This window comes from Polypterus senegalus, chromosome 13 (assembly GCF_016835505.1).
Source record: "Polypterus senegalus isolate Bchr_013 chromosome 13, ASM1683550v1, whole genome shotgun sequence".
NCBI lineage: Eukaryota > Metazoa > Chordata > Cladistia > Polypteriformes > Polypteridae > Polypterus > Polypterus senegalus.
Window position 1 is genome coordinate 157,605,073 of NC_053166.1, and position 12,453 is coordinate 157,617,525.

The 12,453-nt window shown below is 44.5% G+C and overlaps 1 protein-coding gene across 1 annotated transcript in view; it reads left to right on the plus strand.

Annotated features, from left to right (window-relative positions):
• The window catches only part of nprl3 (NPR3-like, GATOR1 complex subunit), an 82,886-nt gene that overhangs the window by 39,445 nt on the left and 30,988 nt on the right, over positions 1 to 12,453 (plus strand). The window contains 1 exon segment of the mRNA XM_039774708.1: positions 5,378 to 5,515. Within this exon segment, the coding sequence (XP_039630642.1) occupies positions 5,378 to 5,515 (138 nt within the window).

Consider the following 12,453-nt stretch of genomic DNA (forward strand, 5'->3'; position numbering starts at 1 on the left):
CCCTCAATCAAGTTTCCGGCAGACCATGACCAGAACTTACTGAATATACCCCGAATGCTTCAAATTATTCAGGTTTACCCGTCCACACATGGACCAATTTAGCATCGCCAGTCCACCTAATCTGCGTGTCTTTGGTCTGTGGGAGGAAAAGGGGCACACGGAGGACACCTATGTGGACAGGGGAAGAACATGTGAACTCCATGCAAGGAGCACTGGGTATGCGAACACCGCTCTCCCTGTTGTGGGGCAGCAGAGACATCATTCTGACAGTCAGATACACAGCAATAATCAGTAATTAATCTATTGGATTGGAAAACCTGAAGAAACTCCACAAAGACATCGTCTGAGCCACAATTTGCTAAAAGATGGTTTTTCAAAAATGTTTACTATAGAAAGGGTGTTTTTTTTTTGCACTATTAACCTGATGATGTGCGAATGTAGAAAATAAATGTAAAAAATTACTCCTGTTTTAATTTCATGGTTTTCTGACTTGGCAAGATGCAGGCTAGCATGACGGTCCATGTGTGAAAGCTGCTGTGTAAAATAAAGAAGGTTTGGTGAAGCCTGTGGCGAAGTGCTTCAGTGTAGTCATTTTTATTTGTAAATTATCCTGTAGTGAGACCAGCTGTGTTATATGGGTTGGAGACGGTGCCACAGGAGACAGAGCTGGAGGTGGCAGAGTTAAAGATGCTAAGATTGGTATTGGGTGTGACGAGGATGGATAGGATTAAAAATGAGGACATTAGATGGTCAGCTCAAGTTGGATGGTTGGGAGACAAAGTCAGAGAGGCGAGATTGTGTTGGTTTGGACATGTGCAGAGGAGAGATGCTGGGTATACTGGGAGAAGGATGCTAAGGACAGTGCTGCCAGGGAAGAGGAGAAGAGGAAGGACTAAGAGAAGGTTTATGGATGTGGTGAGAGAGAACATGCAGGTGATGGTGTGACAGAGCAAGATGATGAGGACAGAAAGATATGGAAGAAGATGATCCGCTGTGGCAACCACTAACAGGATCAGAAAGAAGAAGAAGATTAAATTATCCTGACATTTTCTCAACAGACTGAAGAGTTGGTTTAATAACTGTGCCTTTCTAATGCACCACCAGTTCTTTCCATTATCTTTTTGTTGTAATGACTATAAGCCATCAGTTACTCAGCATATTTTGATCTTTAAATTTAGGGCAGTAATGGACTCTTTCTTAAGGTTTTTGCTCCACCTAGTGGCCATGACTATATTTGGATTCCTGTAAAAAAAATGTGTTAATAGCAATGTTGTTAATAGTTTATGTACCTTAGATTTTATTGTTTGGGAACTCCGAGCACCTCTCTGTTAGAGCTATTAAGAGCCAGCATGCCTGCATTCAGATAGTTCATATAACCAAGAAGCAGATAGGCCTACCATTTGATGTCAATAGCTAGGCTGGAAAGCATGGAATGGCTTTTAATACTGCTTGTGCTGTTGTAGTCTGACAGGGGAATAACTTTATATTTTTATTTAGTTGCCCAAAGTACTTAATGATTGACTTCTGGATTTCTTTCTTCTTCACAACACTTTTGTGTGCCTTTGTATATTCGGGCTGGATATTTATATTTGTAAATGCCTGGCGTGCTGTAACTGTAATTTTAGAAAAAAACAAGAAATATAAAGAATTCTGTCTCCAGTGTTGTAAGTGACCTTGGGTAAAGGTGTAATCCAAATAAGTAAATAAGTAAATGAATTAGTTAACAATGGTGGTCAGAATTCCCTTGATGGTTCTTTGTTTTGAGTTCTGCCTTATATATATATATATATATATAAATATATATATATATATATATATATATATATATATATATATATATGATATAGCTTATGCATTACCATAACCCATTTTGTCAGTCAGTCATTCAGTGTCCAACCTGCTATATCCTAACCCAGGGTCACCAATCCCAGCCAGCTCAGGGTGCAAGGCAGGAACAAACCCCAGGCAGGGCGCCAGCCCACCACAGGACACACACACACACACACACACACACAAGGGACAATTTAGGATCTCCAGTGCACCTAACCTGCATGTCTTGATACAAGACATTCTATTTTAGGACAGGATGATGGTAAGTTAATGAAATTTCTAAAGTGTGTTATTTCGTTAAAGTCAGAATCGTTACTTGGCTAATGCGCTTATCCAAGGTGAATCGCAACACTTTTGAGATACAATTGGTTACATTTTCTTTCTTTCTTCCATATGTAGCACAGGCAGGTGAAGAGACTTATTCATGTGCACACAGTGTCCGTATGGAGATCAGATCCCACATCCTCGGGGTTTGAAATACATAGCCTTAACCGCTGTGCTACACTGCTAATTACACACTGCCACACTAATGAATTAAAATGAGGATACAGGGCACAGCAACCTAAATTTCGTAAACAACCTGATGCAGTGCAAACTCTGTGTGTGTGTATCTTTGTCTGCTCTGCAAGTTCTTCATTGGTGACCCTCATAATTGATAAATTAGAAGGCTGGCGTCTTTCAACATCTGCAATAAGATGCTGCAGATGTTCTACCAGACAGTTGTGGCGAGCGCCCTCTTCTACGCGGTGGTGTGCTGGGGAGGCAGCATAAAGAAGAGGGACGCCTCACGACTTGACAAACTGGTGAGGAAGGCAGACTCTATTGTAGGCACGGAGCTGGACAGTTTGACATCCGGGGCAGACGACTGCCAATCATGGAGAATAAACTGCAACCACTGAACAGGATCATCTCCAGACATAGGAGCAGCTTCAGCGACAGACTGAGGAGACCCACACTATGTGACTCTTCAGTTCTACTTGGGGGGGGGGACGTTAACATTATACATATATATTGTCTGTTATACCTGCATTGTTATCACTCTTTAGTATATTTTTTTATCTGTATGCTCATGCTGAAATTTGTGAATTTCCCCTTGGGATTAATAAAGTATTCTATCTAATCTAATCCTATCTATCAACAACAACAACACAACAACATTTATTTCTATAGCACATTTTCATACAAACAGCAGCTCAAAGTGCTTTACATATTAAAGAATAGAAAAATGAAAGACACAATTATAAAACAAAATAAATCAACATTAATTAACATCGAATAAGAGTAAGGTTCAATGGCCAGGGGGGACAGAAAAACAAAAAAACTCCAGACGGCTGGAGAAAAAATAAAATCTGTAGGTATCAGACCATGAGACCGGCCAGTCCCCTCTGGGCATTCTACCTAACATAAATGAAACAGTCCTCTTTGGATTTAGGGTTCTCACGGAAGGGCTTGATGATGATGATGGTCACGTAGACTTCTGCCTTTAAATCCATCCATCGTTGTTGGAGCATCATGAAGCTTTGAGTAGGGGGTGGTGGCGCAGTACGGATTTTAGAGCCACTATGAATAGTTATTATGAGGAAATTGAACATATAGAGTATCAGGATTAAGTTAAATTAAGATTAAAATGAAGTTATAAAAAGGCCATGTTAAAGTAATGTGTTTTTAGCAGTGTTTTAAACTGCTCCACTGTATCAGCCTGGCGAATTCCTATTGGCAGGCTATTCCAGATTTTAGGTGCATAGCAGCAGATGGCCGCCCGCCTCGCCACTTCTTTTAAGTTTTGTTCTTGGAATTCTAAGGAGACACTCATTTGAGGATCTGAGGTTACGATTTGGAATATAAGACGTCAGACATTCCGATATATACGATGGGGCGAGATTATTTAAGGCTTTATAAACCATAAGCAGAATTTTAAAGTCAATTCTGAATGACACAGGTAACCAGTGTAGTGACATTAAAACTGGAGAAATGTGTTCGGATTTTCTTTTCCTAGTTAGGATTCTAGCAGCTCCATTCTGCACTTGTTGCAAACGATTGATGTCTTTTTTACTTAACTTTACTTATGTTTCTTAAGTGAAAAAATGCTGTCCCAATGATCTGATTAATATGCGATTTAAAATTCAGATTACAGTCTGTCTATCTATCTATCTATCTATCTATCTATCTATCTATCTATCTATCTATCTATCTATCTATCTATCTAATATATTATAATAATATTAAAGGTCCAGTTTCTCCTTTTTGGCTGCCTTATTGCTTCACAAAGTCACTCTCCTCTGCCCATTGCCAGCCCCTAGCTAATCAGAACACCATCTACATGTGAAACTACCAAGAGCATAGAGATGAGCCTGTTCATAATGCACTGCCAGCTTTCAACTTCAAGGAGTTATTGATTTGTAATGCTGTACTGCCCTCCAGTGGTTTGTACAAGCAATTGTTCCTCATATAGCATTAAAATGATATCCTGTGTAGAAATACGCTCACATTGATTACATCAGTGGTTCTCAAACTGTGGGGCTAGGGGGGGCGTGAAGATGTGAAACAAAGAAAACAAGAATCGAAAATATGAAAAATACATCTATTGAAACCAAAATAAATTAACTTAAACTACATTCTGATACGAGAAAAATAAATATAGAGTTAGATAAATGTCAATAAAAGTTAAGTAGGTATAATAAAATATGCATCTATGATATATCATTAATTAAAAAAGAACACATTAGGTGGTATTAGTGGGCTCCTTTCAAAAAAACGTTAGGGGGGCGCAATTAAAACTGTTATGAAAACTCGGGTCGCAAATACATAAAGTTTGAGAAACGCTGGATTACATGATGGTTGCTAAGCAAAGTTTGATAAATTATCCATGTACTGTACATAATATAACATGAGTTTATAGGGTCATTTTTGTCGTGTATAGAGTATGGTAGAATTCTTAATTGAATGAGCTGGTGTGATAATTGCAAGTTTTGAGGTAAGGTAGTTCTACTCGCTCTCTTCCTTACCTTAAAAATGTCAGAACATGTTGGTCTCTTTATTATTGCTCTTCTGTTTTTGTCCCATCCAGTGCAGCTTTATTCTGTGCACTGTTTGTTGTCCAGAAAGCCCATGTCTCGCCTTCCCCTATTTAGAAGAAAATGGGTATAGAAAAAGAAATAATGGAAATAAAATGGCTATTTTGTGCATTGTTTTAATTCATAATTACTTTTGAATTTGATCATGTTGACCAACACAAATAAATGTCAAATATTTGTTTTTGGCAAGTACCAGAATACTAAATAGTTTCTTAAGGCTTTATATTGTAACACAGTAGAGTGTGGAATTGAATATTGTTTACAGCCTTTAGTAATGGCAGTTTGATATTATTATTCGGAATTACTTGCTATAACAAAGCTATATTCAAGATTACATCTTCCATCAGAAATAGTGTTACTGCCATTTGAATTGTAAGATTCTTTTCAGTTCTTTTTACTCCCTCTTTTATTTTCTCAGTAGATAAATGCAAATTGGTCATGTTTATGTTTAATGTGTGTTTTTCCTCTCCCAGCCTGTGCACCACTGGAATTGTCCGTCTGCACATTAACAGCTGGCTGGAAGTGAGTTTTTGTTTACCACACAAGATCCACAGAGTTGGAAGCACTCATATACCCCCTGAAGCCATAGAGCGCAGCCTCAAAGCCATACGGTAAGCACTGCACGTGTGTTTTGTGTTCATAGCAATGACTTCCAAACGCTGTGAAATCACTTTGTCTGGCGCCTCCTGACTCACCAGTATGAAAAAAAAAAACCCACATAAGATATACTGTTGTACTTTGTGGAATTAACACTCTGTTGGCGCCGACCCGACACACAGACTGACAACGGAGGCACAAGTGAAAATGAAACAAAATGATTTATTTTCTTCAGCTGGAGGACACGTCTTCCCCGTGTCCTTCAGCCCTAACACAGTCCCCAAAAACACCCCAGCACACTCTTCTTATCCTCCACTCCTACCAGGCAGCTTTGTCGTCCTCCTCCCGACTCTGGCGCCTGGAGTGGTGACTGCGGGTGTGCTGCGGGTGCTCATTGGCTCACTTCCGGGTGTGGCTGCGCTCCCGCTCAGATGGCGGTGGCCGTGGAGCCCCACGGGAATGAGCTCCGGTGTTCCAAAATTGTGGTCCCAATGTGCCACCAAGTGTTCCGAGGGATGTAGTGTGAATCCCATGGCTGCTCCCCCGATTCTAGTGTCAAAGGGGCGTCCCGGCCATGTGTCACAACTTGTCTTGATGTGTAGTTATTCAAGACTTTAGACCTAACAAACTCTAATTTCTAGGCCATTTTTGCACCGTATTTTGTGCATGAAATTATGCCCATTTAATAAAAAGTAAACCAGTAGGTATCTTGAGCAAAAATGATCAGTAGGACTTGAAGCTCATGCCACATCAACTGGCCCCAGGGGTTCACCATCTAATGGGATACGAGGCATCAGAGTTTACTGATTTTTCACAAAACTTTGAAAAGAAATAGGGATCGGTAATATAGACATGTAGAGTGTCATCTGAAGGATGTTAATCTTTGCGAGATTTGATTCTTTACAGGTGGTCTCTAACCCTCTTAAGAGCCATTCCCAGAAGTTTAAAATAACCAATTTCAAACATAAGCAAGTGGGATATTGTTTTAGACTATTGATTATGAATAAGGTTTAATTTTTGATCCTTTACTAGCCCTCTAAGGACCTCTATCAGCTGGTGAAAAAGTCAACTTTCTGTCACAGTCAACAGCATTTAGCCATCCATCCATCCATCCATCTCTTCCGCTTATCCGAGGTCGGGTCGGGGGGCAGCAACAAGCAGAGGCCCAGACTTCCCTCTCCCGGCCACTTCTTCCAGCTCTTCGGGAGAATCCCAAAGGCGTTCCCAGGCCAGCCGGGAGACATAGTCCCTCCAGCGTGTCCTGGGTCTTCCCCGGGCCTCCTCCCGGTTGGGCGTGCCGGAACACCTCACCAGGGAGGCGTCCAGGAGGCATCCTGATCAGATGCCGAGCCACCTCATCTGACTCCTCTCGATCGGAGGAGCAGCGGCTCTACTCTGAGCCCCTCCCGGATGACTGAGCTTCTCACCCTATCTTTAAGGGAAAGCCCAGACACCCTGCGGAGGAAACTCATTTCAGCGCTTGTATTAGCGATCTCGTTCTTTGGTCACTACCCATAGCTCATGACCATAGGTGAGGGTAGGGCGTAGATCGACTGGTAAATTGAGAGCTTTGCCTTACGGCTCAGCTCCTTTTCACCACGACAGACCGATGCAGAGCCCATCACTGCGGATGCCGCACCGATCCGCCTGTCGATCTCACGCTCCATTCTTCCCTCACTCGTGAACAAGACCCGAGATACTTGAACTCCTCCACTTGGGGCAGGATCTCTCCCCAACCCTGAGAGGGCACTCCACCCTTTTCGGCTGAGGACCATGCTCTCGGATTTGGAGGTGCTGATTCTCATCCCAGCCGCTTCACACTCAGCTGCGAACCGATCCAGAGAGCTGAAGATCACGGCCTGATGAAGCAAACAGGACAACATCATCTGCAAAAGCAGTGACCCAATCCTGAGTCCACCAAACGGACCCCTTCAACACCCTGGCTGCGCCTAGAAATTCTGTCCATAAAAGTTATGAACAGAATGGTGACAAAGGGCAGCCCTGGCGAGTCCAACTCTCACTGGAAGCGGGCTCGACTTACTGCGGCAATGCGGACCAAGCTCTGACACGGTTGTACAGAGACCGAACAGCTCTTATCAGGGGTCCGGTACCCCATACTCCCGGAGCACCCCCACAGGATTCCCGAGGGACACGGTCGAATGCCTTTTCCAAGTCCACAAAACACATGTAGACCGGTCGGGCAAACTCCCATGCACCCTCAGGACTCTGCTAAGGGTGAAGAGCTGGTCCACTGTTCCGCGACCAGGACGAAAACCACACTGTTCCTCCTGAATCCGAGGTTGACTATCCGGCGGACCCTCCTCTCCAGAACCCCGAATAGACTTTTCCAGGGAGGCTGAGGAGTGTGATCCCTCTATAGTTGGAACACACCCTCCGGTCCCCTTTTAAAGAGGGGACCACCACCCCGGTCTGCCAATCCAGAGGCACTGTCCCGATGTCCATGCGATGTTGCAGAGGCGTGTCAACCAAGACAGTCCTACAACATCCAGAGCCTTAAGGAACTCGGTATCTCATCCACCCGGGGCCCTGCCACCAAGGAGTTTTTGACCACCTCGGTGACTTCAGTCCCAGAGATGGGAGAGCCCACCTCAGAGTCCCCAGGCTCTGCTTCCTCGTGGAAGGCATGTTAGTGGGATTGAGGAGGTCTTGAAGTACTCCTCCCACCGACCCACAGCGTCAGTGAGGTCAGCAGCGCACCATCCCCACCATATACGGTGTTGACACTGCACTGCTTCCCCTCCTGAGGCGCGGACGGTGGACCAGAATCTCCTCGAAGCCGTCCAAAGTGTTCTCCATGGCCTCTCCAAACTCCTCCCATGCCCGAGTTTTGCCTCAGCAACAACGAAGCAGCGTTCCGCTTGGCCTGCGGTACCTATCAGCTGCCTCCAGAGACCCACAGGACAAAAAGTCCTATAGGACTCCTTCTTCAGCTTGCGGCATCCCTCACGCGGTGTCCACCAGCGGGTTGGGGATTGCCGCCACGACAGGCACCGACCACCTTGCGGCCACAGCTCCGGTCAGCCGCCTCAACAATAGAGGCGCGGAACATGGCCCATTGGACTCAATGTCCCCACCTCCCTCGGGGCGTGGTTGAAGTTCTGCGGAGGTGGGAGTTGAAGCTACTTCTGACAGGGGACTCTGCCAGCCGTTCCCAGCAGACCCTCACAACACGTTTGGGCCTACCAGGTCTGACCGGCATCTTCCCCCACCATCGAAGCCAACTCACCACCAGGTGGTGATCAGTTGACAGCTCCGCCCCTCTCTTCACCCGAGTGTCCAAGACATATGGCCGCAAGTCCGACGACACGACCACAAAGTCGATCATCGACCTGAGGCCTAGGGTGTCCTGGTGCCAAGTGCACATATGAACACCCTTATGCTTGAACATGGTGTTCGTTATGGACAATCCATGGCGAGCACAGAAGTCCAATAACAAAACACGCTCGGGTTCAGATCGGGGCCATTCCTCCCAATCACGCCCTTCCAGGTCTCACTGTCATTGCCCCGTGAGCATTGAAGTCTCCCAGCAAAGCGAGGGAATCCCAGAAGGTATGCCCTCTAGCAACCCCTCAGAGACTCCAAAAGGGTGGGTACTCCAAACTGCTGTGCATACGCACAAACAACAGTCAGGACCCTTCCCCACCCGAAGGCGGAGGGAGGCCACCCTCTCGTCCACCGGGGTAAACCCCAATGCACAGGCTCCAGTGGGGGCAATAAGTATGCCCACACCTGCTCGGCCTCTCACGGGGCAACTCCAGAGGGGTAGAGAGTCCAGCCCCTCTCAAGGAGATTGGTTCCAGAGTCCAAGCTGTGCGTCGAGGTGAGTCCGACTATATCTAGCCGGAACCTCTCGACCTCGCGCACTAGCTCAGGCTCCTTCCCCTTCAGAGGTGACATTCCCGTCCCAAGAGCCAGTTTCTGTAGCCGAGGATCAGACCGCCAAGGTCCCGCCGGCCACCACCCAACTCACACTGCACCCAACCTCCTTGGCCCCTCCCATAGGTGGTGAGCCCATGGGGAGGAGGACCCACGTTACCTCTTGGGCTGTGCCCGGCCGAGCCCATGGGTGCAGGCCCGGCCACCAGGCGCTCGCCATCGAGCCCCACCTCCAGGCCTGGCTCCAGAGGGGGCCCGGTGACCAGCGTCGGGCAAGGGAAAGCGTCGTCCAAGTTTTATTTTCATTGGAGGTTTATTGAACCTCTTTGTCTCATCCCTCACCTAGGACCAGTTTGCCTTGGGTGGCCCTACCAGGGGCATAAAGCCCCGGACAACATAGCTCCTAGGATCATTGGGACACGCAAACCCCTCCACCACGATAAGGTGACGGTTCAAGGAGGAGGTCAACAGCATTTAGACTTTAAATATGCAAATTAAAGTTTATACCTTCATTGTTATCACTCTTTTTAATTTTTAATTTAATATTGTTTTTTTATCAGTATCCTGCTACTGGAGTATGTGAATTTCCCCTTGGGATTAATAAAGTATCTATCTATTTATCTATCTATTATATAGTGCCTTTCAAATCTATCTATCTATCTATCTATCTATCTATCTATCTATCTATCTATCTATCTATCTATTATATAGTGCCTTTCAATCTATCTATCTATCTATCTATCTATCTATCTATCTATCTATCTATCTATCTATCTATCTATTATATATGCCTTTCAAATCTATCTATCTATCTATCTATCTATCTATCTATCTATCTCTAGCTATCTATTATATAGTGCCTTTCAAATCTATCTATCTATCCATCCATCCATCCAACCCCCACTCATGTCAGGACCAGATACTACAAGTGATGAGACCGTTCTGTGTATAAGAATTCCCACACCTCTCGTTGTTTTTTTTTTTGTAAAGCTGGAATGGAATATTTGGCCAGTCCAGTCTCTGTGCTGCCAAAACTGATCCTTGCTTGCTAAGTGGGTCTCCTGTAAGAAAAACTACTTTAGCGTTTAGACCTGTTAGGTGGGAGAATACTTTCTTTCTCTTTAATTCGTGATTGAGACCTTTAACATTCCAGCTCATAAAGTTATTGTTTGGTGATCTTTTGTTGACATTCTGTAGTCTTAATTTAAGATGGTTCATTATTACATAAGACAGCTTTGACCTTAATTGCACATTTTTCCAGGAGTTATTGTCATGAACCTTATTGTCACGTTGGCTCTCACAATTATAAGGATTAACAGGATAGATAACAAATTGCTTGCTCTTGTTTCTTTTCCTCCTTCCCTAGTCCCCCCATTTTGCCTCCCCGAGCGAGGCTAAACCACACACACTTCACAAAGTCCCAGTCCTCTGACATACCTAGAGACAGAGCGTGTCCACATCAAAACAAGCCCCCCACCAGCGGCACATGGGGATTAAAATAGAGATATCTATTGACAATACAGTCCAAATACGATCTCTCTATTATAATAATAAAAATCTTGGGAAGAGAGACGAGACCTGGCTTTCTCAGAGAGACACTTTCACATCCCCCTGTGTGAAAAAGTAATTGCCCCCTAAACCTAATAACTGGTTGTGCCACCCTTAGCAGCAACATCTGTGATAACTGGCAATGAGTCTTTCACATCGCTGTGGAGGAATTTTGGCCCACTCCTCTTTGCAGAATTGTTGTAATTCAGCCACATTGGGGGGTTTCTGTAGAATGAACAGCTTTTTTAAGGTCATGCCACAGCATCTCAATTGGACTCAAGTCCAGACTTTGACTAGGCCACTCTAAAACCTTCATTTTTTTTTTTTTTTAAGTCAATCAGATGTGGGCTTGCTGAAATCAGGAAGGGGGGCACATTCTTTTTCACAGCACTGGATGTCATTTTTCAGTTTGTCCAGCTACCACAGTGTGCTCAGGTCTGTCTCGCGTTAATAGATGGTTTGCACTGCACTAGGCAGTTAAGAAATGGGACAGCCTGAAAATGAACCACATCTGTGTCCATTTAAACCAAGACTCTCGACTAAGGCAAACGTAAGATTTAAATGGATCAGGTTTTGGAGAAATACCTTTGAACAAATGGGCTGTGAAAGCCAGGTCAATTAAAGACACATTTTTTTTTCAAACAGAAATGTATCTATTTAGGAATAATGGGCAGCATGGGAGGTATCTGAATGGAGTGGCATGTAAACTGGTGTGGTGCTGAGGTGTCACTCGTTGCAGGGCCGCATTCGGGTCCTAACCTGGGGTCCCGAGTTGTTTGTCATGTGGTGGGTGCGGCAGTGCGCTGTATCAGCGTGTGCTCCTAACCTCTGTCTCTCTCTCTCTGTCTCTACTAATGCATTGTACACCATCTAATAAAAACAACAAACTGTTTAAATGAAACATTACTAAAAACCCCAAAGAGCTCTTTTGTAAGCCATTCAATCCACTTAAACTCCTTTGGTGATTTAATGAGTCCTGACAAGCTGTCCGTTTCACTAATTATCCCTTCTTTTTAAAGTACGTGGATGTAGCTCGGCTGTCAAAGAGCCTTTTTATTTACCCAGACTTCCCTACTAATGGAGGCTGCATCCACTTAAGAGAAGAAGAAGACGAGTAAAGTAAACCGCTTGTTCAGGCAAGCTCCTGGTTAGTAATCTGCATTGTTCTGCTTGGCTGCAAAAATGAGAAACTCGGACTTAATCTCTTTCCGTGATACCCCAGCTCCCTTAAAGGCACAGAGCACCCAATCCAAACCGAGGGCACATAAACATTATTTGTTTCCTAATATAGAATAAAATATCTTTCACTTATACAGTAGGACATTTGCTGATCATGTTTGAAGAGCAAAAACGGTCGCACGTGGCTTCACTATTTTCATTATACAGGCCCTGTGGCATCCTTTTGCCCACACGGAAATCTTTTAAATCCTTTTATGGTCTGGTGTCTCAAGCAAGCCTATCGCTTCTTCCAGTTTTGCTTTGCTTGGCATCGCATCTCTTCTTTGAC